General features: G+C 38.7%; 1 protein-coding gene across 9 annotated transcripts in view; it reads left to right on the forward strand.

Annotated features, from left to right (window-relative positions):
* LRBA (LPS responsive beige-like anchor protein) overlaps window positions 1-26006 on the forward strand; it is a 611727-nt gene that overhangs the window by 102469 nt on the left and 483252 nt on the right. For 5 of the 9 annotated variants that reach the window (XM_019481504.2, XM_019481508.2, XM_019481505.2 and 2 more), the window contains exons 15-22: window positions 362-441; window positions 2975-3037; window positions 6769-6866; window positions 12247-12339; window positions 13671-13779; window positions 14307-14388; window positions 16094-16232; window positions 16558-16750. In XM_019481504.2, the coding sequence (XP_019337049.1) occupies window positions 362-441; window positions 2975-3037; window positions 6769-6866; window positions 12247-12339; window positions 13671-13779; window positions 14307-14388; window positions 16094-16232; window positions 16558-16750 (857 nt within the window). The remainder of the gene's footprint in view (window positions 1-361; window positions 442-2974; window positions 3038-6768; window positions 6867-12246; window positions 12340-13670; window positions 13780-14306; window positions 14389-16093; window positions 16233-16557; window positions 16751-26006) is intronic. The other 4 variants (XM_019481507.2, XM_014593717.3, XM_059721986.1 and 1 more) reach the window with 1 other exon arrangement.

Below are 26006 nucleotides of genomic sequence, written 5' to 3' on the forward strand. Positions count from 1 at the left end.
GTGCTTCATAGTGAAATGTTTTAAAGTTGTTCTGTCTTTCTCTGGGGTTATTTTTGTGGCAAAATGACCTGCTTTGGAGTGTTTCATGCACTGTGTATGTCTGTACCCGCACTTTCTGGAGTGCTTTAAAAGCACAAGGAGGGTTGGTCTGTCCATATTCTTACTATTCAGTGCATTTCACTAAAGCATGTTTTATGAGGGAACAAAAGCAAACCACTGCATTTGATTGTCTCCTGCATATAAAATAACAAATGCTTTATACTTTTCCAAAACTTTTAAGTAAAACAATATATCCATGTACTGTAATGTCAATATAGTTTTCTTCATGTGTAGCATAAAATATTTGCTTTTCTTTTTAAAGATGGACCCCGACCTAATCAGAAAGAGATATTTTCTCTGCGAGCATTCTTACTCATGTTTATTAAACAGCTGGTGATGAAGGTAAGGTGAACATAAGCGGAGGTTGTATTGTCAGTGTTCCCTCTCCTTAGAATTGTATAAAACTGATTGCATCTGCCATGTATTCCTGATGTGTAACACAACAGTATTCTCTAAGGATGTTTTTTAATTATGATTTCATAAGACGATAAGTTAATGGAACAATACTGAAGGTGACTTCTTGCATCGAGCCCAGTGTCATAGCATTAATAGATCATCTGGTTGTTCTTGCCAAAAGAGCTGTTATGTAATTTTAGAAATGCCCTCAATCAAGGGGGACAAAAATTGCCATTCTTGGTCAGGTTAAATATTCTGTAGATTGTAGTGGGGAGGGGGTCAAAAGTCTGGTCTGTGGAGAACTGTTTTATTTAGCTAATGGGACTCTTGGAAGGCTTGGGATTTCAGGTTAGGGCGCAAAATTCAGGGCACAGAACTCTGTTGGGGATGCATTTCTGCTATGCAGGGGAGCAAGCAACAGCTGTATTAATATCTTAGCCACTGCCACCATTTGTTCTGCTGCCACTGGTGGGGATCTGGCCTAGTTGTGACACCCCTTCTCTCCAAGACATGAGGCAGAGCAGAAGCAGGATTGCAGCGAACAGTAGTAGCAGAACTAGGTGGTGGTTGTTTACAGACCCAGCCTCTAGGGGAGGATGAAACACCTTGCTAGTGGGTTTCACTACTGTTTGCTAGACAACAGAGGATGTTAAGATGTAGGAATCTTGGGTTTAGTTTTAGGTTTAGGGAGAGAAAATAGTGTAGTGGTTTAGAACCCTCTGCCCCTTCTCCTGTCACCATCATGCCCTCCTAAGCTTGTGTGCATCTGTCTGCCCTCTCCTGACTTTGCAGACTCTTGACACAGGGCATTTGAGGGCTATTTCCTTTTTTTCCACTTAGCTATGTAAGCATCAGAGGAGAAGCATTAAGAATTAAGCAATAAGACACCCTTCTGTCAGTATCATGGCGGCCCCAACATATGGGAATAGCAAAGTCCTACACAGTCACTGTATTCCTCAGTTGTTTCATGATTGCTTCAGATGAAATATTTGGGAATTTAGATGTCAGTCTAACATTGCCTTTCCTGAGCATGTGCAAACTTTTTTCTTTTGTGTCAGTTTGATTGAATTTTCAGAGACAGTTCCTCTGTTAATTTTTAGACTCTGCTGCAAAGCATGGATATGCAAAAGCTTTTCCATAAAAACAAATGTGACACATTTTCTTTTTTGGCATGGACAAAAGAATTTGCTTTTCCCTAATCTCAGTCCTTTGAAACTTAGTATTTTTCTGTGGAAATCAGTTTAAAGATAGTACTCTATTTCATTAATATTTAATCTTGAATACTTAGCTTGGCAAAAGTATATAAACCAAGAGTGTCAAACTCATCTAGCCCCATGGGCCAGATGAGAGACTCGGGGCCAGTCTGGCCCACAGACTTGTCCAACATGCTGGATCCAGGACACAGGGCTGGGCTGGTGTGGGTACCACATGCAGCGTGCACCCTGGATTGGCTCCCTGTTTCACTTGCAGTGTGTGTGCTGTCTCCAGCTCCATGCATTGTTTGCAGCATGTGCCTGCCTCGGCCCCATGCACGGTGAGTCTGAGGCATGTGTTGCACATGCCGTGCAGAGCCAGTCTAGTACACACACTGCATCTAGTACCCACTCTGAACTGGACTTGTATGCTACTTCCCACATGCATGGCCTGTCTATGGGTCCAGTCTAGACCTGTCCTGAATGCAGTGTTTGGAGGGCAGTTCCGTTGGAGGTGCCACATGCAGCATGCACCCCACACTGGCCCCTGGGGCTGTATCTAGCAAGTAATCCCAACCCCATGAGGTATGTGGAGCTAGTCTATAGCACTTGTGCCAGCTCTAGCCTTCATGCTGTGTGCAGCCTGCACTAGACAAGCTCTGCACACTGCATGCAGGCCATGCGATTGAGGTTGACACATGTGGTATGGGATGCTTAGGGTCAGTCTGAGACCCACAGGCAGCACCACTAGCTGGATGATAGGGCCATATCTTTTGCACCCCTGGTACAAGCAGTCAAAAATGGCAGCATTTAATTATAGGGATCACTACTAGCTTTGCCTATTATGTGTCTAATGGTTTCTTTCAACATCTTAGGGAAGTGAGTTTTGCAAGTTAATTATGCATTGTATGAAAAAGTTTTTTCCTTTAAATCTGTCTGTTAATTTCCTAGTGTGTTCCTCTTGCTCTTCTGTTATGAGAGAGTAGATAGGAAATTCCCAGCTCTTCACTGTACCAGTGATAGTTTAATAGTATTTCACCTCTTTGTTCATTTTTTTTATGTTGCACTCCATTTTTTTTGTTTGTGCAATTTTGAAGCATTTGTTTGAGTTTTTAGTTCAGAAACTGTTACCTTAGAAATTGTGGTAGCACTTTAGATGCATTTAAAAATTAATCTGCCTTATATGTCTCTTACTTTGTATATGACCATGTTTTGCTTACTGCTTTCTTTATTGTTTTACTTTAATATAAAGATACTAGAAACGCATTTTAATTTTAATTTTTAAGGATCATGGAGTGAAAGAAGATGAATTGCAGGCTATCCTCAATTATCTACTCACTATTCACGAGGTAATTCTTATCTTGCTTTTTTGTTCGTGTTGTTCATGATTGGGAAGCAAACTATCCTCACTATTTTCTAATAAAAAATATCTTCTCTTGCCACAAGATGGCTCTACAGGAAGAAATAACAAATACTGTTCAAAGCTGCAATATAGTATGTTGAATTACCAATATCTTGCTGTGATTTAAGCACTATGTTCAATAGTAGATTGAAGTTCATTAAGCTAGTTGAGTCAAAATAGTTTCTGTGAACTGATTTACCAAGCAGAAAAACAGATGGTGAGACTGACTTTTAAAAAAGCATGTTTTATTCTGTCTAAATAATATTTTCAATTTTATTTCTTACCTCCCTTTTATTTTGCTTCTTAAATAAAGCAATACATTGAAAATGTGAATTAAAAATAAAGATGTTAATGAAGTGTAAGGGGAGCTTGTAATCTTAATTGGGAGAAAATGTTGGTTACCATTGATACATCTGCATCTTCATATTTTAGTACCAGGAAAAGGCAGTTTATGCCAGATGTAACATCAAAGACCAGGGAAATGGGGACATAAATCTAAGTGATCTAATCTCTTTTCAAGGGTGCTTGAAATGAGGAAAATAAGGAATTAATTGAATCTACTTCAAGCATTACAGATTTCTTTTTCTTTTGAATATTACACCTATATTTATTCCTTAGTCTGGATTGGTTCTAGGTCATGTGCTTGGCTGCACAACAAGCATGTCTTCCAGTCCTTTTCCCTTCTCAGGGATATAGGAAGTGACAATCTTGGCAACAAATTGAGATTAACCCAGATCTACAAAAGCCTTACATAGCCTTCTTTGAAAAGAGAAGGTAGTAATCTGTCTCTTTTTTTTTTATTTGATCAGACCAAATGGTTTCTATGTTCAAAGCTGAAACATGAAGGCTTGTACTCTCTCTCTATATAGCTTAGTTAATCTATAAAGGTGAATATGTACCCTGCCTTCTGACTTACTTCAGACTAACACAGCGGACTACTCTCTCAACTGAAGCAGGCAGAAGCACTGAATTTTGGTGATGACAGTACATAGGTGTTTTTAGAAACAAAGGCGATAGTTTTCAAAATACTCTAAATGAAAATAGCCCTGCCTTCTTCACTGGGGTAGTCATTGAATCTGTGATTCAATATAACAGCACCTTCAGGTGACTGAATGCTTTAAGGTTGTATTATGTCTGTGTTTCTAAGACCCCCTCTACATGTTACAGGTATTGTGAAATTAATTGGTTAAGCAATTACCTAGAGACCAGCTATATGTACATAGAAGCTATCACACAACAAGGTGCTCCAACCAGCTATAAAGCTAGACCTCTAAAATGTGTACTAACTTTATAGTTGGTTGCTATTGAGCTTTAATTTGCATGTGTAGCAGTATCAGCTGACAGGGTTCCGACCCACAGCAATGCACCATGTCTAGTGTGAAGCCCTGGGGATCAAGGCAGCCTCAATCCCCCAGGGTTCAGGAGTGTGTGAAACCTCTGGGTCCTGGAGATCGTGGCTGCCTTGATCCCTAGGTCTCCAGGGAACAGGAACCTCCGTGGGGCCAGAGTGTTGCTGCAGGATGATTTCCCCTGGGGCTGGAGAATTGTTTCAGGGGTGATTTTTTTTCCCCCTCCCTGGGGATGCAGAAAACCCCCGGGGCCAGAGGAATGACACAAGGGTAATCCTTTAGCCCCAGGGGTTTCTTGCACTGCTGGGGCAGACAGACTAGCCATAGTGGCGATCCTTTTGCCCCAGGGGTTTCATGCATCTGCAGCGTGGGGAGATTGCAACCTCCTTGCCCTGGAGGTACATGGGGCCCCCCCTGTGGCTGGGAGCCCCTCAAGTGGGTGCATGGGGCTCCCAGCCAAGGGAGCATGCTTTTTTTGCTGGTGCAGGGGGAGCCCAGGATTGGGCTCCCCCTGCACAGGCAGTAAGATGCAATTGGATCTAATGCATGATTCCATTAACGCAACTCTTAGATTCATAGATTGTAAGGGCTGGAAGGGACCTCGCAAGACGATCGGGTCCAGCCCCCCTGCACTAGGCAGGAAAGACAACTGGGGTCAGGTGACCCAGCGAGGTGACCATCCAGTCTCCTCTTGAAGATACCCAGGGTAGGTGATTGCACCACCTCTGGAGGGAGTTTATTCCAAAGTCTGGATACTCTGACTGTGAAGAAGTTTTTCCTAATATTAAGCCTGAAATGGTCTTCCAGGGGTTTGTAGCCATTGCTTCCGGTTTTTCCCAAGGGTGCTTTAGTGAACAGTTGCTCGTTGAGCCCTTGATGTATTCCCTTTATGTAGCAGTAAGTTGCTACCAAGTCCACTTCCAGCCTTTTCTTTTTTAGGCTGAAGAGTCCCAAGTCCCTCAGCCTTTCCTCATATGGCTTGACTTGCAAGTCTCTGATCATATGGGTGGTTCGTCTCTGGACTCTCAAGCTTTCCCACATCCTTGTTGAAGTGTGGCACCCAGAGCTGGACACAGTACTCCAACAGAGGTGTCACCAATGCTGAGTAAAGTGGAAGAATCACTTTGAACTGACTAACACCATGACTGAAAGGGGATCTAGGGCTAATAATAGACCAAAGTATGAATAAGAGCCAGCAGGGAAAAAAGTACTCTGGGTATGCATCAACCAGTGCATCTCAGGCAAAACCAAGGAAGAGATTCTTCCACTTTATTTAGCAGTGGTGAGACCGCAGCTGGAGTACTGCATCCAGTTCTGGGCACTGCACTTCAACAAGGATGTGGAAAAGCTTGAGAAAGTCCAGAGAAGAGCCACCCATGTGATCAGAGGCTTGCAAAGCAAGCCATACGAGGAAAGGCTGAAGGACTTGGGACTCTTCAGCCTAAAAAAGAAAAGGCTGGAAGGGGACTTGGTAGCAGCTTACTGCTACATCAGGGGAATACATCAAAGCCTCTGTGAACAACTGTTTACCAAGGCACCCTTGCCATTCATGTGGGGCATGGCAGGAGGCACAATTGTACGAAGCACGCATTGGGTACCATTTCACCTTTACTTGCATGTGTAGAGGGGGCCTAATAAGTAAAATCAACCACAAACTTTAAGATCACTTTATATGTCATAAACAGTGAGAAAAGGGTATGAAAGTTGCGTTTAAGTCTTTATAAGTCACTTTTGAATAGTAAACAGTTTACTTAAAGAAATTTCATAAATTGATGTTAAATAGATATAATTCAAACTAATGCTGCTAAAAACCTTTGCTAGGTGAACAGTTAGTCTCAGTTACCCTCCTTAACTATTGCTTGTGGTTCCTTAGACTGCATCCCTGGAAAAATGTACTCCATAAAAGAGAAATGTGTTTATACATGAGCATGTGTGTGGGAGGAATTGCCACTTACTCCATTCTCTGATTTCCCACTGCCCAAAATAATGTGTTTGTAGAATTAAACCAGTTGTGTAGAGCACAGAAGTTTGAAGTAACTAACTGGTAGCATTCTTGCTGCTTAGTACTCTCTCTTGGTGTCCCACCCTTGTTTCTCATGTTCATAGCTTCTTTGATTCCGTCCAAGTTCTTTGGGTCCTAATCTGACTCACTGGCCCAGCTTGATAGGTTACAACCAGCTGCCTGAAGAACTTCTTTGGCCTAGGACTGGATTATCACTGAACTATTTACAAGGACTGAAATTTTTGAGTAATATTCTAATCTAATATTTTTATATTGTTACTTTTTATATTAACGTTTTGTTTTTGGGTTGTTTGTTTATTTTAACAGGATGACAATTTAATGGATGTCCTGCAGTTGCTTGTTGCTCTGATGTCAGAGCATCCCAGTTCTATGATTCCTGCTTTTGATCAAAGGAATGGATTACGGTAAGTTAAACTGTGTAAGTAGGCAAAAGAGAACAGCATTTTGACTGTGTTGTTGCTCACCATAATTCTCACATAAGCTAAAGAGTTCTTTTCTGCACTTGTACTGTGACCTCAAGCTCCTTTTGAGTGAATCTGTACCCACATGTTCTCTTGAGAAGAGGTGACAATGAATTTATTTTTTAAATACTTCCTATATACTAAGTAGGACCTAAACTAAATTAAGATTTTCAATCTTAAAGAAGGAGTAGTCAGTTTGAGGTAGTCTATATTTAACTTCCTATCTCCAGCTTTATTTTCTTGGTAGACTTATTAAGCTGATAATTGTGAGAGAATATCAGCTAAACTTGGTCACCAGTGGTTTCTTCTGATCTTTGGCTTTATGCACACATAGACATGATCTGGGATAATTCTCCCAGGTTGTTTTTCTTGGTAAAACTTACCCAGCTGTGCCTGAACAGACATGCAAATACTGAGCCCCTGAGAGCTTGCAGTGTTGACACTGTCCAGTGATGGAGCCCCTGTGCACACATCTGTGTGGTCTTCAGGCTCCCTTAGTCTGCCCCAGAGACGGATGGCAGCAGTGCATAGGTCACCCGTGATTGGCTGACTCAGACGCACAGACTGCTGTGTCTTCCTGTAGTACAATGCACAGGGCAGTCTGTGTCTCCCTGCAGCACAAATTGAAAGTAACCCATATTTTAAGGAGGTGTTTTCTGTTTTCTGTTTGGCTGGAGCAGCACAGTCCAGCTTGAGCTATGCAGTGTCTCCTAGGAGAGGGTGGAGGGAGCAAGCTAGGAACAAAGTTACCTGGGATGCTGGAGGACTGTATTTTAGTTTGTCTCAGAAGAGAACATTTACAGATTTTCTCTTTCCCAGGAGAAAACTCTGCTTGGAGTAATTTAATCTCGGTTGTACCTTGGTTTCTCCTGTAGTGGCCATTATTGCTCTGGGGGAAAAAAATCCTGAATATCTGTACAATTACAGTTTTTCCTGGGAGCGTAGTGACTGTCCCACTGTCCCAGGAGAAACTGAATGTCTGTACATGGCCACGTTAACCCTTCCTCCTCTGCTCCCCCCTCCCCCCAAATCCTGTAGGTATGGCATTTGTGGGATTTTACTGAGAAGCTTTTTTGAAATTTTATTTCTCACCTTGTGGTGTACAACACACTGTTTACAAGCTGTGGGTCTACATGTGGACCATTCCCAGTGTGTTAAGTATAATTTCATGCCATTATGAGTGAATAGGAGTAGTTTGGGAAAGAGGCTGTAATGTTCTAGTAAAAGAGAGAAGAAAATTTTTTAGGAAAAACATTAAATTACAGTTTTGATTTCACTTTGTACCTCTTAGTGGATGGCTACACTTTTTAACTTTTCTAATTTAAAATTAATCTCTTGAGAATATCGCTGAGAAAGTGTGAGCATACAGACCTGAATAAGACCTAGTCCTAGAAGGGTACCTGGAGCAGTAATTGTTTTGTTATATAAAGGCATGTTCTCAGCTCATGCATTTTGTCACACCTACTGGTTAACCCTGGATTACAGAATTTTTACAGTTTCCTTTCCTCGGGAGATGTCCAGTCATGTCTACAATTGTTTCCTCCCCCATTTTTACTGCTAGTTTGTTACCTGTTTTCCTCAGCTTTGGCTTCATTTGTATGGTAATGTGTTACGCAATTGGAAACTAATAAACTCCTAAATAGTGAAGTATTTGAGTGTCATGTTGAATCTCTCTGGTGTAATACATTTGTTTTTATTTAACAACTGGCAATAGACATTTTCCTTTTTTTTACACTAGCATATGGGCAAATCAGTATGAATAACAAGTCTACAGTGAGATACTGCTTTGTTTTCCTGTCTCATTTGTTATATTCCTTACTCCTGTACTGTCTTCAATTACTTAACAGCTTGGTTATGTGTTTTATGAAATTTTTCTAAAAGAATTTTTAGAAAATGTAGTTAAAATATTTTTCTCTCCAAGTTTAAAATAAAAATGCATGTTTTTGGACAAAGGCTTACAGGTATTCGGGTGTTTTTTCCCTTAAATTCCTTATATTTCCTTTCATTACAAGAAATAAAATAAGAAAATACATATACCAGCTAAAATACCTGATTACATGGAAGCAGAATATTTCCTGTGATACAGGATAAATTTGTAAATTTTGATCTGCCAGAACATGGAGTAAAGTAGACAGTGATATTTCCCCTCACCTTCTGTGCTTAGTTGAACTTTTGTTGCTTACTGGTTTCATTCTACAAGTGCTCTTCCTGCCATTTAACCCAGGATAAAGCCATTTAACGTCAGAGGAGAAGAGGGGATTATTTTCCTATCTTGGGTGGGTGGATTGCATATTTGGGGCCACTACAGCCAAGGCATTTGACATGGAATGAAAGATAAGGCTTGGGTAGTTAAAACGTATTTCCTTATTTTCTGTCCTTCAATATATCAACAACCAGGTCATAATTATCAATTTTATGTTAACTTAAAAAGTCCAAAAACATGACCTTTTTTTAAATTAGTGGAAATGCTTCTGAATCTTTCAAAACTGATTTTCAAAAGCTTTGCAGGAAAACGTTTCTTGACAAAGGGTACATCATTACTTGTACACACTGTGTGAGACTCTATTTGTACTCTTGTAATTAATATAATTTCATGGAACATTAAGGAATTAAATAATCATTAAAAAAAATTTAAGAGCTTAGCTCATTTAGGTAGGATTGGCATAAATTCAAAAGGCCGGTTCAATACTAAAGAGCAAACCAAGCCAGAATTAAATGGGTTGAATGTACATGATGAGGATGTTGATGATGACACTGTGCTCACTTAGATAAAGGAGCAGCCTCAAGGTACCGATAATAAAAGTAGTTAGTAAAAGCTGAGCTCCACTGCATGTTTTACATCATTATTAAGGCTTTAGAGTATACATTATTAAATAATATATTGTCTTCAGTATTTCTTACAGTAATGCAATTAGGCCAGTGCTTGGACCTTTCACTAATCAAATAAAACCTTGTTAATAAAAGATGAAACAGAGATTAATAAAATTATATTTGAATTTGTTATGGGTATGAAGAAGCTTAGTAATGATGTAAATGTGGCTGAAATATTCCAAGCAATGTTTAAAAGATGGGAGAAACAATATAGTCCGATTCCTTACCTGTAGGATTGCATGGTGAAGTATCTCCCCAGTGTTTCCTAAACTGATGCAGATGAGGAAAAAATACACTCCTTGAGATTACAATTTTAATTTATAACTTCTGCCAGTTGCTCCATTAGTTGAAGTGGTAGAGATCTGTATTGTGGCTCTCAAGCTTTTAATCTTATTGATAACCTGCATAGTGGTTAGTATGGACCAACATGATGTATTGTAGAGTCAAGCTCTTGGAAGTTAGGGCATGCCAGGACTGAGGTTTCCTATGCAAGCTTAATTCGGCTGTCTTGTTCATATGCTTTAAGATACCAAATTTGTGTAGCAAAATATGTTGTTGACTGCAGCATTCCTGCAGAAGTTAGAAAGTGTCTAGTGGGTGAGCTGGGTGGTTGCAAGGAGGAAAAGGATGGTCTCATCTTGATGGCATTAGAGTGGTGCTTGCAGAATTGGATTCTCTGTTTCTATCAGAATCCCTCTGATGCTAGGCAAGTCACCTAGACCAGACTTGTTGGAGGTTGTCACTAGTTGTGTTTCTCACTTTTATATCCCTAGTTTGAGGAACCTCTGGCTTGACTGGCAGAAAGGTGGAGTATTTGCAGTTACACATAAATAAGGGCTGTTTTTTCTCCATATGAAGAGCGAATCACTTGCTAAAAAGTAATGTGATAGGTGTATGAAATAGAGCACGTATGAGGACACTAGGCCTTGTTGAGTTGCTGCTCTTAGTCCCTTGTCTGCAAAATGGGGAAATAAAGACTATAGAGGTGCTGTAAAAATTAACTTCAGTAATTTGTATGATTCATAAAACTACTGCAGCAATGAGGACAATGGAAAAGCCAGTGTATAGATCTGTTACCAGTACACTTCTTGGATGGTGCAGTATGTAAGGGATGGACCAGACCTACATTACCAAGATGAGAAGCAGTGCTATTTGTGTTCATACCAATACACTGATACTGAATAAGTGAATAACATACACTGATACTGAATTAAGTCAGAGTCCAGTGTAGAAAAATAATTAAATAATATGGTGAAAGCACATATCCTAATGTACTTATTCTGGTAGGCTGAATTCAGGTTGCAGCTGGCATTTCTTGAACAGGGTGCCTGGACAGAGCAACTGTAATTTTATGGTCTTATGGCTTTTTTCTGTGCAACTCTCTCAATTTAAGAAGAAAATAACTTTTTTCATAGTTAAAAATGGAATAAAGTACTCAATTTCCTCAGTTTGTAGCCTATCTGGATGCTATACATGGTCTCTTGCAATATGCTAGGGCAATGGTTCTGTGCTGAGATAGGAAAACAAATAACACTCACTATTCTGTCAGAATTTTGAATAACAAATTGAAGTATGGATATCTGTTCCTGTGTAATACTTGGAAACAATAGACATAAGGTTTCCATCAGTCTGTTATCATATTGTTGTTTCTAATTGTCAGTTTTTAACAAATAGTGTTTGGTTCAGTGCCAACCAGCCTTTTTACTTTGTGCAAATTATTGCAAGGTACAATGCATGTTCCCAACCTGATAGGAATTTCCTTATGTTAAGTGCTAACATAAACTAAAGAAAGATCAAATGACAGGAATAATGCTGTCAGTTCTCTAGAAATAAGGGGAGCATGTATGCCTGAAAAATTTTGTACACAAGACAGCTCTGCTAAGATTGCAATATGTTTTTACATTAACCTTTTTCTATTTAATAATCTCAAGGGCAGAAACCAATACGAGTGAAATGAAAATAATGCCAGCTACTGTGGTCCCTTCCTCTTCTTCTGAAAACTGTCATAGAAGATTAGCCAGGGACAAAAATGTCATATATTAATACTGATAGTAAATGTCCATCCATGTACCAAATTGAGGCTTTTTTGCAGCTGCTCTTTATAGAGTTGCTTTGACAGAAAAACAGTTATTTGTTTGCTTTCCTGAGTGAAATCAGCTGAAGACCTGAGTACTGGAATTAGTGACCTTTCTAGAAAAACTGTAATTTAAAAAAAAAAAAAGGTATATTTTCAGGACTTTTTAACGGAATTCAGAATTTCCAAGTATAATTTTTAAAATTGGACTTAGTAAAATACTGCATAATGCTACGTCATCTTTCCAAAGTTTATTAACCTAAGGTGAAATTTTGTTTGCCGTATGCTTTGGTTAACTTTGAATTTTAGAACCTATCATTTAGTTAGCTTCAACTATTTCAAGCTAACTTGTGATTGTTTTTCCTTTTTCTCATTTAGGGTTGTCTACAAACTTTTAGCTTCAAAAAGTGAAGGAATCAGGGTGCAAGCTTTAAAAGTGTTGGGCTACTTCTTAAAACACCTTGCTCCCAAGTAAGTATTGGTTTAGAACTGAAGAAAATGAGCACGTTTCAGAATGCGTTGCTTTAATTACTGTTTAGTGTTATGCTGGCACACAGCTAGAATAGAAACTACACAGAAGGAGAAATTTTCCTTTTATAAATGTCATTACATTGGTTTCTTTCTAATCTATCTCTGATATAGTGGAATGATAGCAGTATCGGGAGCCTGTGTCAAGTCATTGCTAGAAGCTTTATAAATTGCTAGAAGCTTTTTGGTCCAGGTTGCTGATGCTTTGGTATACCTGTTTATAGGTTTAGGTTTTTACAATAAACTACCATACATGGAAAGTAAAAATGTACTAACTGGAATAGTGATATTAATAGCCAGTATTATTCAGCTTGGACTCAGTTTAAGCTAAAGTTTTCTAAGTGGTTTTTATCTTATTAAAATGGGCCAAAATTGAATGTTTGCAACCAAGTACTTTTGTTATGTCCCTGACCTATCACATAATTTAATACATAGCCAAGGTAAAGGCCTTTCTTACAAGGTGAGGTTGTCTTGGTTGAGATCCCAAATACTCAGCTGTTCATTATAAACCTGTGAAGTAGAGAGAAACACTTTTTGTAAATGGTCGTTTGGATGATCTTGCTAATTTTTAGTGAGAGTGAATGAAGTAGGTGATTTTTTTTTTTAAGGCATCTACACTGAGTGAAGTTTTGCTAACTCTTGCTTATCCTTAATATTTTACCAAAATTATTTTCCCCTTTCCCCCTTCTTTTACACTGAAACTGGCAAGCACGTGTACTCAGCCATCTGGTATCAGTTAGCCTATAGACAGCTGTCTGTAATTAGGGCTCACATTTTGGAAGTGGATACAGTATTTAGGATTTTCCATCTCATGTTGATTATGGAAATTATGAAGTTCTTCAGTTGTAAGCAGAATGACATCTATATCCACTAGCCAGATTACTGGTAAAATTGGCTACAGTTATCAATAACATAATTAACAGCTACCATACATGGTCAGTTAGTTCTAGTAAGATGAAAGGGCATGGATGCACTGTTTCTTGTATCATTATCAAGGGATCCCCAAGGTTCAGCTCCAGCTCTTTGGGCACCTGAGAGGTCACAGGAACTTGTCACACAAGTATGGAAAGAGGCACATGTCTCAAGATGAGACACCAAACCTTTCAGGAATTTTACTCATCCATCAGTTGTAAGTGTGTGTTGGTCTTTGCTATGTAGGAGTCTACCTCCTACCTCTCCAAATGGAAATGCTTAAAAAAAAGACACGGTTTACATGCCTAGCAAGTGATAGACCTACATTTTTGTATTTTATCTGTCTTTCTATATTACTGTAGGAGAAATACTGAAATCATGCTTGGACATGGATTATTCTCTTTGCTGGCTGAAAGGCTGATGCTTCAGACAACCTTAATCAGCATGACCACATACAATGTTCTATTTGAGGTAGTAAATACACTGTAGTTAGAATCCAATCTTCCTAATTACTTGGAAGACATTGTTATAAAATTGCTTGCATGTTTGTGTTGATATGTTCCAGATGACACTAGAAACCTAGCTAGTGTTACAATTAAGGTTTTTGAAGATTACTTCTTTGGAAGTTTTGCTTCACTTGAAAATATACTGCATTGTGAACCATTTTCAATAATAGGCAAGTTCAGTTGTTCAACCAGTTTTTTTTTCACGTATTTTGAATCTTGCTCCCATAAAATGTAACTTAAAATTGTTGTTGTGGTAAAATTTGAGGATCTCCAATAAGTTGAAATACTATTTTGTGAGAGAATGCCAAAATTAATGATCATAGTAAGATTTTTTTTTAAAGTAAATTATGAGCAAATAGAACAAAAAAGCTTGGATAATATTAGTGCTAAGCTGAATTTTTCATGGGGCCGATAGGAAGGAGGCAGTCTAACCTCCTATCAAATTATCTGCTAAGCTTTTTTTTAAAAAAAAAATTTCTATCATCCTGATAGATTCTTACAGAACAGATTTGCACTCAAGTTATACATAAACAGCATCCTGACCCAGATTCAACAGTGAAGATAGAAAATCCTCGTAAGTATTATATATATGCCTTTATAAATTATGTAATTGCACTGAAATGCCTGTTTTAATTGGAAAAAAACCCATAACATCTTATTATGTCCAGCAGACTGAATTCTGATCTTTTTTATACAGTCATTCATGCAAGAGAAGAGATGATGTATGTTTAGTTGGAGCTAATTAGGAAGTGTGTCTTCAGTTTTTTGAAAGATGTTTTGTGTGTGTAAATGTATATGTAATTTAGTAGTGACCCTTTTTGGTCATGTAGTGGTGCCATGAAATGGATTTTCTAGACTTCCATGCACAGGGTACTTTGATATAATACATGTACACCTTCCAGCACAATTCTGATTACATTATTTATTAATGTCAGACTAAATTACATGAAGTATGGAAGTAACCTTCATTTTAAATTACTCTCAATGCAAAAACACCAGATCTAGAATGGAAAAATGTATTTGCTCATGATTTTGTTTGGGCTAACTTTCTTTGGAGGAGAAAATTCCTAATTTGATACTTCAGTTTTCTTATGAACTTGTATACACATCTTTTTTTCTGAATACAGTCTCTTTGTAATACAGTGTAGTGTTCCAGTATTTAATTCTTTATGGAAACATATAAATTTTTGTTTTCAAAGTCAAAATGGATTGCGAAGTTACATTCTACATTTTAGGGTTAGAGAAATAGATATGGAGGGAGAGAAACTTGTGCTTGAAGGTACTTCTAGATAGATAATGTCAACATAAGGACAGAAAGCTGATTTTCTGTTGAAGGAATTAAAATGGGTAGTGAGTCCTACTTCAAACTCCCTATAATTTCATTTCATTCAATCTAATAGAATCCCTGCAATGGTTAGCTTTGCTCATATGGTTGTTACATGTGAGTCTGGAATCTCCTGGGTATGCTAGGAAGGGTGAATTCTTTCAGCGTATGCTCAGGAGGTCACTGCTTATATTTTATGGCATGGGCCTAAATTCTGACACTGTCAGTTTGCAGAATTAATTGTTTTTTCTTAAAGCGGCAAAGTGTTTTCTATCAGTCTTGCTTCCTCCAGAGTGGAATGTCTTGTGTATTTTTGCCTCTTCAAACAGTAGGGTATAAAGTGATGTGTACACAGAGGAGACTTGAACCATTATAGCATGGAGACAAAATGTTTTCAAGTTTATTTCTTTACCTATTTAAAAAATTTTTTTAGGATCTTTCTTTAAATTTTATATTGTTCATATTTGAAGCGATAAACCTAGAATGTACCTGGCTTTTTATTTTTATTTTATAACCTGGTTCATCAGGTTGTGTGTTCCTGGTCTTCTAAAGAATGTATTTCTGACGGAGACTTGGTAAACAGTTATATTTATTTTAAAGCAGGCATTTGTGAGATAGTCACCTTTGGTGTTTCTTATTAAACTGGAGTCTTGCTAGTTTGATGTTTTACATAACTCTTGGTTTCAACTTGCACATTTGAAAATCCCATTCAAAGTGAATGTTTATGGAAGTCTTGGAATAAGGGAGTAATAAATTTCACCTTTGTCTTCCCCACACAAATATTCCCTTCCTTTGTCTTGCCTCTTTCCACCTGCCTTCCCAGATCCTTTTTGTTTCTAGTTAGAAGAATATATTTTATATGAATTAGCTTCTCATTAAATGATTATCTGAATAAAGAAATTTCCTGTTGGTTAATAACACTTGACATGCTTTACTTGTGGTTTTTATTTACTAGTGAGTTGTTTTACAGAGGTACTGAAAGTAATTGCGACCCTGCTACGTAATTCTCCCCAATGTCCGGAAACCCTGGAGGTCCGTAGAGCCTTTCTCTCGGACATGATTAAACTTTTTAATAACAGCAGAGAAAACAGGAGGTAAGATGGTTCATCATGTGCATAACAAATATGACGTGTAAATAATGGTGTACTACAAAATTGTCTTCTATTAGAAATTAGAAGGACGCTAAAATAGGCTTATTCAGCAGTTATGTCCATATCTCTTGCAGTTTAAGAAATTGCTCTACTCCATTAGGCTTCTACATTTAATGCTAGAGAAACTTGTATATTGCGCTGTTTTTACATTTACTAAATTCCTTACCTGCTGTTATGTAATCCTTAAAACTTTAGCTAAGTTCATATGTTTTAATATGTTTGCACACCTCTGAGATCTGATTGAACAGCCCATGCATACATTTTGCAGGAGTTTGCTGCAGTGCTCAGTGTGGCAGGAGTGGATGCTTTCCCTTTGTTATTTTAATCCTAAGAATTCTGAAGAGCTGAAGATAACTGAAATGGTGTATGCCATATTCCGAATCTTGCTTTATCATGCAATCAAATATGAGTGGGGTGGCTGGCGTGTTTGGGTGGATACGCTCTCAATCACACATTCAAAGGTGAGTGTTTAAGGAAATATATTTTGGAAAATTTGTGTTTTATTGTCTTCTGTTATTAGGAGCGTTTAAATGCTGAGTCAAGCAATGTGTTTGAATGTAAATATTCTGATTAAATAAAAATGTACTGGCTAGAAGAATTGGGGATGGCATATACTTCAATGCATTATTCACTGTGTATTGGAAACTGAGAGACTGTCAGAGCACATGAAACACAAAATCATTTTTTGCTGCTCACAGCTTGATGGTATTCATTTTTACTGTAAGCTGGTGTTTTTAACTGTCTTAAGTTCATCAATTTTCAGGAGTGTTTTGTTGGAGTTTTAGTGCTAGATTTCCATGTATTAACAGTGTGACATTTTTAAACACAAGGTGGCGCACCTTATCTATTCATAGAAATATCTTAAATCATCAAGCAGGGAAGCAAACAGCAGAACTAAGGAAATCAAAGTTTAGGCTGATTATTCTGGCTGTTAAAAATGTGTTAGATGATTGGGAAGAGGAGTTCCTTACTGTGTGAATAAAATGTCAGCCTTCATTTTTTTTCACGAGTGTTGCCTTGTTACAACATAAATTTATATAGTAAAGGAGATTTTACTAGTGACTTTCAGTTAAGGTGCGGTACATAATTTCCTTTGCTCCCATCAAGAAAAGGCAAGACTCTAACATAAGCTATAAAACTACTATTCTTTGATTTCAGAGAAGGTTACTCTAGGATTAATTTTACTTGTATATACAAGAATAAATGATTAATCTAGTTAAAAGACCAGTGAGTTTAAGTATGGTGTTACAGTTGTCATTATTGGAATGGCTTGGTCCTTAGGTGAACGCCTCATACTCCTTGAATTTTTCCTAACAAAAATGTCAATTAATTTAGAACACAACAGGCATACTTGTTTATCTTCTAGATCACTGATTAGTGAGCTATGTAATGTATCAATCATCTGTTGTATGTTGCTACTTGAGAGAAATATAAAAGTTTGACCTACTAACGATGAATGAAAAGACAGATTACAGGTGCAAAGAATTTTGAAACAGATTTTATTTTATCCCAAGGCTCTTCTATAATTGCACAAAGATGCCTGGGAAGGGCAGTGGGTGAGGTGGGCCTGTACACTGGCAATCCAGGGCAAAAGAAAAGGCCCCTAACGTATTTAAATGTGCTGAGAGTGTTGTAACTTGCTGGGGGCCCAGCCACCTGCTTGCCCCAGGGGTGAGCAGAAAAGAGGTATAAATCTACCTCTGTATTTGATGTGTGTCAGGGGGACATGGTACCCTTACTTTCTGAACAACTTGATTTTAAGTTACTATTCTGTTCTTAGAGTGTGTGTGTGTGTGTGTGTGTGTGTTTGGTTGTTTGTTAAGTCTAGGCAGTTTTTTAAAAAAGGGAAGGATCAGTGTACAGTGACTACTAATGAATGGTTGGTTTAGTCGCATGCACTTAACAGCTTTTCAATCAAAGCACTACAAAGGATTTGTGGCCACTAATTACTTATTATATAAAAGTTTTAATGCTTAATCAAATTATCTAGAGCTTATAAAAAAACAGACAGATGATTTTAGGTGATCATGTTGGCCAAATAGTCCAAAACTCAATTCTGAATGCGTTATAAAATTACTGTAAAATAAGAACTCAGGATTCAAATGATGCTGCATTCTTAGGGCATTTATAGATGTGCTTGGGAGGAAGAGCAGGGCAAGGGTTGCTAATTTAAAGTGCCTGCAGCGTTGTGTGTATCCATGTCCTTGTGCTGAAAAATGGCAGCAGGGCACTTCGAACTAAAGCTCATTGAATGAGCTTTACTTCAAAGCGCCCTGCTGCCATTTTTCAGTGTGGGGACATCGATACATGTGATGCTGGAGTCTGTTGGAGCGTGATAATTACCACGGTATGTAGAAATGACAGAAGGGAGTTCTGATTTGGAAGGAATTTGAAAAGAACTGAGAGTCTGGTGAAGGTTATTTGTAAAGAGTTGTTTTCATGGTAAGCATGCATGTTGCCAAAGATTAAATGAGGCATGTTTAAAACCAGCAAATGAAACAAAATCCCAAAATAAGCTGGTGTGAATCCTGCTACGATAATTTAAAGCTTTTTTTTAATTAAAAGCATTACATATTTGTATTTTTTCAGGTTAATTTTTTTGGTAAAGGTAATGGTTGCATTTTACATAGCAACTAATGGTTAAAAGAAAGAGGTGATGACTCATAAATATGTGTCTAATTTAAATACATATAAGTAAGCATATGCCAGTAAAAGCTCCTGATACTGACATGTACTCATTATTTACTACTGGCTTTAAAAATAATCTTGTTTGTATTGTTGATATTTAGTGGGTAATGAATTAAGTTTCCCAAATTTTACTTGCTTTGAATATACCTATATACTTATTGTAAAAGCCATTTATATATACTATGCTGGTTCTTATAATAAAGGACTTCATAATGCTGTATAGAAATAATTCAGTGGGGATATTGCTGGATGCTAAATGTGTTGCAGATTTGTTTGATTTCTAGTGTGCTTTCAAAGTACAGTTGAACCTAAAATCACAGGAACAAAATATTTTTTCCTTTAATATTGCTTAGAAAATAACCAGTTTGAGTTTATTTCATCTCTAATTGTATAGCATTACTACTTATTTTATCCCTTTTGCAATCCTTTGCACCATCTTACTACTAATTTATAACACCATTCTTTGATAAAGAACTAGTATATAAAGGACTAGTGTTGCAGAATTGGATAGGTTTTGCAGAGCTACACATCAAGATACATGCAGCTGCTATAAAAAGCCAAAGAAACTCAATTGCAATTTTATTGTCCAGTTTGATAGATTTCCTGCCACCTTTGTAGCAGGGAAGCTGTTTGTCACTGTAACCCTCTCCTCCAACAGCTGCACAACGCTTTATAAGCAGCAATGGCTTTTCTAGCATAATTGCACTACATTGGTTTCTTTGCTTGCAGAATTTAAAAGGTGTGGGTAACCTTTTTAAAGCTGAATTGTTTTGTATTGCTCAAGCATTGTCTTGATTTCCATATTTTATCTTTTAGCCATTTCTTGAAAGCGGAACATGATTGATCTAAAACTGATTTAAAATGTGATCCTAGTTCGATAAAAATGTTAATGAGTAATTTAGATCAAACCCAATGTTTTTTTTTCTTAAAAAAATGCATTAAATTTATGAAAGCATCCAGAACAACTTTGTTTTTCAAGGATAATGGCCATGTTAGCTAGACCTTAAGCTTAAATCTGTCTAGCCCTATTACTTTGTAATAAGGACCGATGGTTTTGTGGTTAATAATAGGAAACAAGTAAAGAATGGTGGACAAGCTGCCTTCTTGACCTTTCAAATTCCCCAGGATTTAGAAAAATATAATGATTTACACAATATAATGCACTATCAAATTATCTTAATGTTTAAAAATATTGGGAATTGTGAATAATTGTTAATTATTTCAGATTCCTTCAAACATGTTTCACTTAAAAATTCACTTAATGTTACCAAGTATGAAATTAAAGAAAAAATATTTAGATAAGAAATGGATAAATGTTTTAATAACTCATAATTAGGGTTCAGAAATAGTTCCATGTCTGGACTGTAGTTGTATCATGTGATAAATCTGTGTGTAAATATATTTTAGAATTTTGTTTACTAATTTACATAAAAGAATATTTGATTATCCTAATCAACATTAACAAAATTAGTTTAAAAATGTTAACTTCTTTTAAAGTACTGGTGTCTAAGAAATTAACAATAAAACCTAGCTATTTTCTTGAAATGGGTTATACCGCTGGATAAATCATTTGAATAGTGTATCTTTTTACACTTTAAAAAAGGGATAATCCCTTCCAACCAGACAGAAAATTAGATCGTACTACAAAATTGACTTGATGTGCATAAAATTAGATTTCTGGAGGTGAGAACGAGGCCACGGAAGAAAACCTTCACAGCAGAGCTGGAAGTGAGTTTGTGACCCAAAGTCTGGGAAGACTTGGTAGGCCACAAAGTTGCACCAAAAGATTGTGACATTTTTGTGATTTAAAAAAAATTGCTCTGCTGAAGTATTTTAAATCTAAGCAAAGAAATAAGCATGAAACCAATAACTGAAGTGCCAAACAAAGATTTTTAAGGGTTAATGCAAGTCTCTGATTTATTACAATATAGTAGAGTAATTAAAATAAGTTTGCAGCCCAGTCAAATTGTTTTTGAAATATTGGAGCTGAGAACAACAACTTAATGAAACAGAGGCATGGAAGTTTAGCTCCCAGATGAGTCAAGGTTTTTATGAGTTACATTGATTGATATGTCCATTTGTCCTATGTTTTGTTTGCATTTTGAAAGTAAACATAAATTGTTTATAATATAATCTCTCCTCTTTTCTTGTATGATAAGGCATATAATAAGACTATGATTTTAGCTTTGGGGGAAAGTGTTATGATGCACAAAAATTGAGTTACCATCACCCCATCCTCTGGCTCACTATAAATTGGGATTGGTATTGGTGCATCCAAAGATAATTTGTTTCTTGTATTGAAGAAGTGTTTCAATTTTTGAACTGTGAGCATTACTCTGAGGAAAAACAGGTCAATACATTTCTCATTAGGGTGAAAAATAGTAACATTTGCTGGAATTATGAACAGTTTATTGATAAAATTAGCATCATGAGAACTAGTTTGCAATAGGCAAGCAGCAGTATACGGTGTTATTGGCTAACTTGTTTGGCAGCCAGCAACCTCTTTCCTCCTTCCAGTCCACAAATATGCAGACTTCATAATGAAAAACAAAGGCTAAATCTTAACACACGTTTACATGTTTTAATACAAATGTTAGTCAACTTAGCTCTCTTGTATGCTAATCTTTGTCTGGCAATTAGTAAATGTTGAATGTCAAATTAAGTTAAAATTAATGGCAGAGGGGAATGTTGTAGTTATTAGCTCACAAGCGTCTTTAACTAGTAGTGCGTAGACATGCTTTCCAAACATTGCAAACGGCTATGGATTAACCATCAAATGATTGTGAAGATTAATGATTGGCCTTTTAACTCCCTAATTTAGAACAATTTATTGTAATTAATTGTGAATTATCAGCTTTATAGTTGCAAATGCCTTAAGAAAAATAAAGAAAATGACTGAACATACATGAATACGAGGTTCTCTAAGCTGACGTTTAGCTTGGAAATTGTTGTTGCAAGTTGACACGAGCTAGTATTTATGCCTTAAATTTAGTTAGCCCTATGCTATTCATATTTTAAAAATATCTTGTTTCTACTCTAGAGTGTACATTTTTCTTGATAGCTGTAGCCTTCATTAATCTTAAACACTGACTTTTTATATTATGTTTTATGGCATTCAGAGCCTGCTTTGTGAGGGGTGCTTCATAAACTCAATGTCATGGGATATTTGTTTAAAAAAAAGTGTTCACTGCCTTCCATAGAAACATCATTGTTTGTTTATATATTCTGTGTTAATTAAACTCACTTGTAAATTCAAGTAGCAAAACACAAGTTGGGCAGGCTTGCTACAATGCTTAGGTTTTACAAGGTAGTGTTTCATTTTTTAATAGAAAAAGAAAACCGCCTCTTCCTCCCTGGCCTTTGCCGTCTCCCCTCTTTGCCCCTCCCCTGCTCTACCCTACCTCTTGCTCCTCCCCCATAAATTTGCTTCTTAGTTGAGGGATTTTTTAGTAGAGGACACTAGATGGACATTTCAACTTACAGTAGAAGCTAACTTTAAAACTAGTATTTTCTAATTGAAATCAGAAGTTAGGAAGTATAGGGAAACTTTTAAATGCATGAGTGGGAAGTCCATTGTTAATGAAGGTGTAGAAATAGCAGAACTGATGGATAAACATTTGTATTGTGTTTTGGGGAAGAAGCAGGCTGGTGTGTTTGAAATGTATATTGATGATAAATGCTTTCCAATCCGTTTGCATCCAAGGAATATTAAATAAAAGCTGCTAGGAGTAAGTTAACTGAAGGGTGCTAAAAGGTTGACAAAGGGGATCTGTGACCTGCTGGTGTTAATTTTTCATAAACAGTGGCATATACTGGAAGTTTCAGAAAACCAGGAGTGTGCCTCAAAAGGGCTCGTATAATGAGCTGACCCACTAATTACAGGCTATCTTGAGGATAATGGAAAGTTGATTACAGGTTTTAATTCTTTATCAATCAAAGATTCATAATGAAAACCAGTTAACATTGCTTTACAGATAATGGATTTTGTCCAACCTGGCTTCATTCTCTGAGATTTCAAGATTCACTAATAAAAGTGTAGCTGGAGTAAACTTAGGGAGATGTTTGACTTGGTGTTGCAGTACATTCTTATTTGAAAAAATTAGGACTGCATATATATATATCCTTCCAACATATGCTTTATACATATATAAAGCATATGTTGGAAGGATTAAAACCTGGTTAATTGATATCTTTAAAAGAGGTGTCAATGGGGAATTATCATTGAATCATTTTAGTGGGCCTCTTATGGGTTAACATTTGTAAACCAGTGGCCAATTCTGACCCAGTAAATAGTTTAAGTAGAAAACAGCCCTCTGGCCCTGCTGGTGTGCCTCACTCCCAATCCACAGCCCCCAACCCTGCTGGTGCTTCTTACTCCCAACCCACTGCTCTCTGCTGCCAGGCCCCAGCATTCCAGTGTGTGGGGCAAGGGGTGGATGTGTTGGGCAGGTGAGGGTAGTACAGCCCCCTTCCCCCACCCCCGCCAGTGCTGCTGGCATTGTGGCTGGTGCAGGGGTTCTGGCAGCAGCAGCAATGAGTCACAGTGCTCTGCTCTCTCCTCCTGTGCCAGGTCCTGTCCACTGGATTGTGGAGGTGGCTCCTGCCCATGCTGGTCCAGCTAGGCTGCAGCTCTGTGCTCACTGTGGGTGCACAAATGTGGGGGGGAGGTGCCCCCCAGTCCCCTCATGCGTTGCCTGTGCCCCCCCGACATGTAATTTGTGCCCCCCTCCCCACCCCATCCCATAGACTTAACTGCGGTAGCTGTTTTCCATGCTGCCTGGCTGCCATGTGCATATGTGCATGTGTGTATGTGCATGTGGCACCCTCTGTCTGATCACCCTCCTCCCGTTCCCATTAGTCCCTTGCAGACTGGAACTCTGCCAGCCTGTAAGAGGAAACCTGTGGCTTCCTCTAGTAGGGCACTGGGATGTGCCTGCTCCTTCTCAGGCTGCTTGCTCCCTTAAAGCTGCTTGCAGGTGGCAAAGGAGGGCAATTAAGAACTCACCTGACTGGCAGCAGACAGGGCTGGAGCTATATAAGCCTTGAGCCTTAGCCACCCAGGCAGTCCAGTCCTGGGAGTCACAAAGTGAGGAGCTCCTAGCAGCAGAGTTCCTGAATGCTGAAAGAGAGCCACTTTACACCTGAGGGAACAGGGGAAGGTACCTGGGGCAGAGAAGGGGCTTGGTTATATGGGCAGGTGGCCCTGGTTTGTGTTAAACCTAGAAAGGGCTTGAGTGCCTGCAGGTGGTAGGTGCTGGTGATTAAGCTGTACTGGTAGTTTAGCCTGAAACCCTCTAAGGGCAAGCAAGGCTTACTTAGAGGTCCACCAGCCCAGGAGAGGGCTAGAGTGGGTGTAGGGGCCTAGAGAGTATGGATCCATGAGCCTCAGACCCAGAAAGGGCTTGGAAGTGTGATCAGAGGGCCCAGGGATACAAGCAGGGCTGAAAGAGTAAGACCTAACAAGGTCCTAAGACAAGGAGAGTACCCAAGTGTGGGACCTGGAGGTTCAGGAGCCAGGGATTGACTGATAGTTGGACCAGAGGGTCTACGGGTCCAGGGACAGGGTAAGAGCTGGACAAGGTTTCACAAGCTTGGAGAGAGGGGTTGTGAGCTGGTCTGGGAACCTGGAGAGATGGGTGGTGTGGGGGACCAGGGATCCAGGAGTCCAGAGAGAGGGGCTGTATGCGAGACCAGGGGGTCTGAAGCCCAGAGGGAGGAGCCAAAGATCTGGAAGCCCAGAGGGGGCCAAAGATGGGGCCAGGAGGCCTGAAAGTTCCGAGGAGAGGCTGAGTGAGGGTTCAAGGGCCCAGTGGGGGCTGAGTGTGAATATAACATCCTTGGGTAACATCTGCAAGGTTTGAGGCATTGTCTAGAGAAGGAACAGAGCCACACAGTTTGCCCTTAAGGCTCTACAGGTCATAGTCAGGCCAAAAGGAACTTGTCAGGCCTGAGGGATGTATTGAGACTAGTGGGGTCCAGGAGAGACCTGGCATGGGAAGTGTTAGGATTAAGGATGACCCTAAGGCCTGTGGGCAGCCTCCCTTATTCAACTTTCAATTCAACTTTTGTGTGGTGGGGGAGCAATCTAGAGAGGATGACATTAGAGTTGGAGTTGGGCGTAAGCCACACTGCCACCAATGGACATCACAGCCACCTCTGTGGCCATTTCCCATGCTTTTTCTTCTTTAAATGAGAAAATCTGCATTTTTCCACAGCAAGTGGAAAGCCTGGAACCCTGTTTATTACTAGGTGCAGCGTTTAACATATGGTGAAGCACAAGAGCATCTTTTTTTTTTTTAATGTATGTAAACTATGATCCATTTTTAAAGTTTGTTTGCAACACTTTCATATATTGTTGCAACCCACTTCTGGGTTGTGTGACCCACTGGGTTGAGAAATGCTGGACTAGGGGTGGCCAACCTGTGGCATGAGGGCCACAAGTGGCCCAGGCAGCGTCTATGTGGCATAGGGCAGCACAGTGACAATAGGGCAGAGCAAAACAGCAAATTGAGAAGGGAGCACAGGGAGGGAAGCAGAATGCAGAGCTGCAAATCAGTCAGGGAGCACAGGACTTGCAGGAGAAAGCAAGAGCAGCAGATCAGGATGGAGAAGAGGACCAGAGTGGCACTTGAGGAGGGTGCAAGACTAGTATTTGGCATGCCTGCCAAAATGGTTGCCCCCCACTCATGTAGACTGTGCCTACAGAATGGGAGACTTGTACTCTGGGAAGTAATGACTCCAGAAAGGATCTAGGGTCATAGCAGACAAAGAAATCAATATGAACTTCCAGTGCAGTGCTCTGGTAAGAAAAGATTTAATTTGATTGCTGGCCACTTAACTTGGGAAGCGATGAATAGGAGTAGGGAGATGGCTTTTAACTTTGCCTGTTATTATGTTAGTGAAAATAATACTGCCATACTGGATAAAGGTCTCGTGTCCACATTTTAAAAAGGATGTTAAACTGGAAAGGGTTCAGAAAAGAACCATAAAAATGATTCAAAGGCTGGAGAAAATGCCTTACAGTGAGAG

Source organism: Alligator mississippiensis, chromosome 2, assembly GCF_030867095.1.
Source record: "Alligator mississippiensis isolate rAllMis1 chromosome 2, rAllMis1, whole genome shotgun sequence".
Taxonomy (NCBI): Eukaryota; Metazoa; Chordata; order Crocodylia; family Alligatoridae; genus Alligator; species Alligator mississippiensis.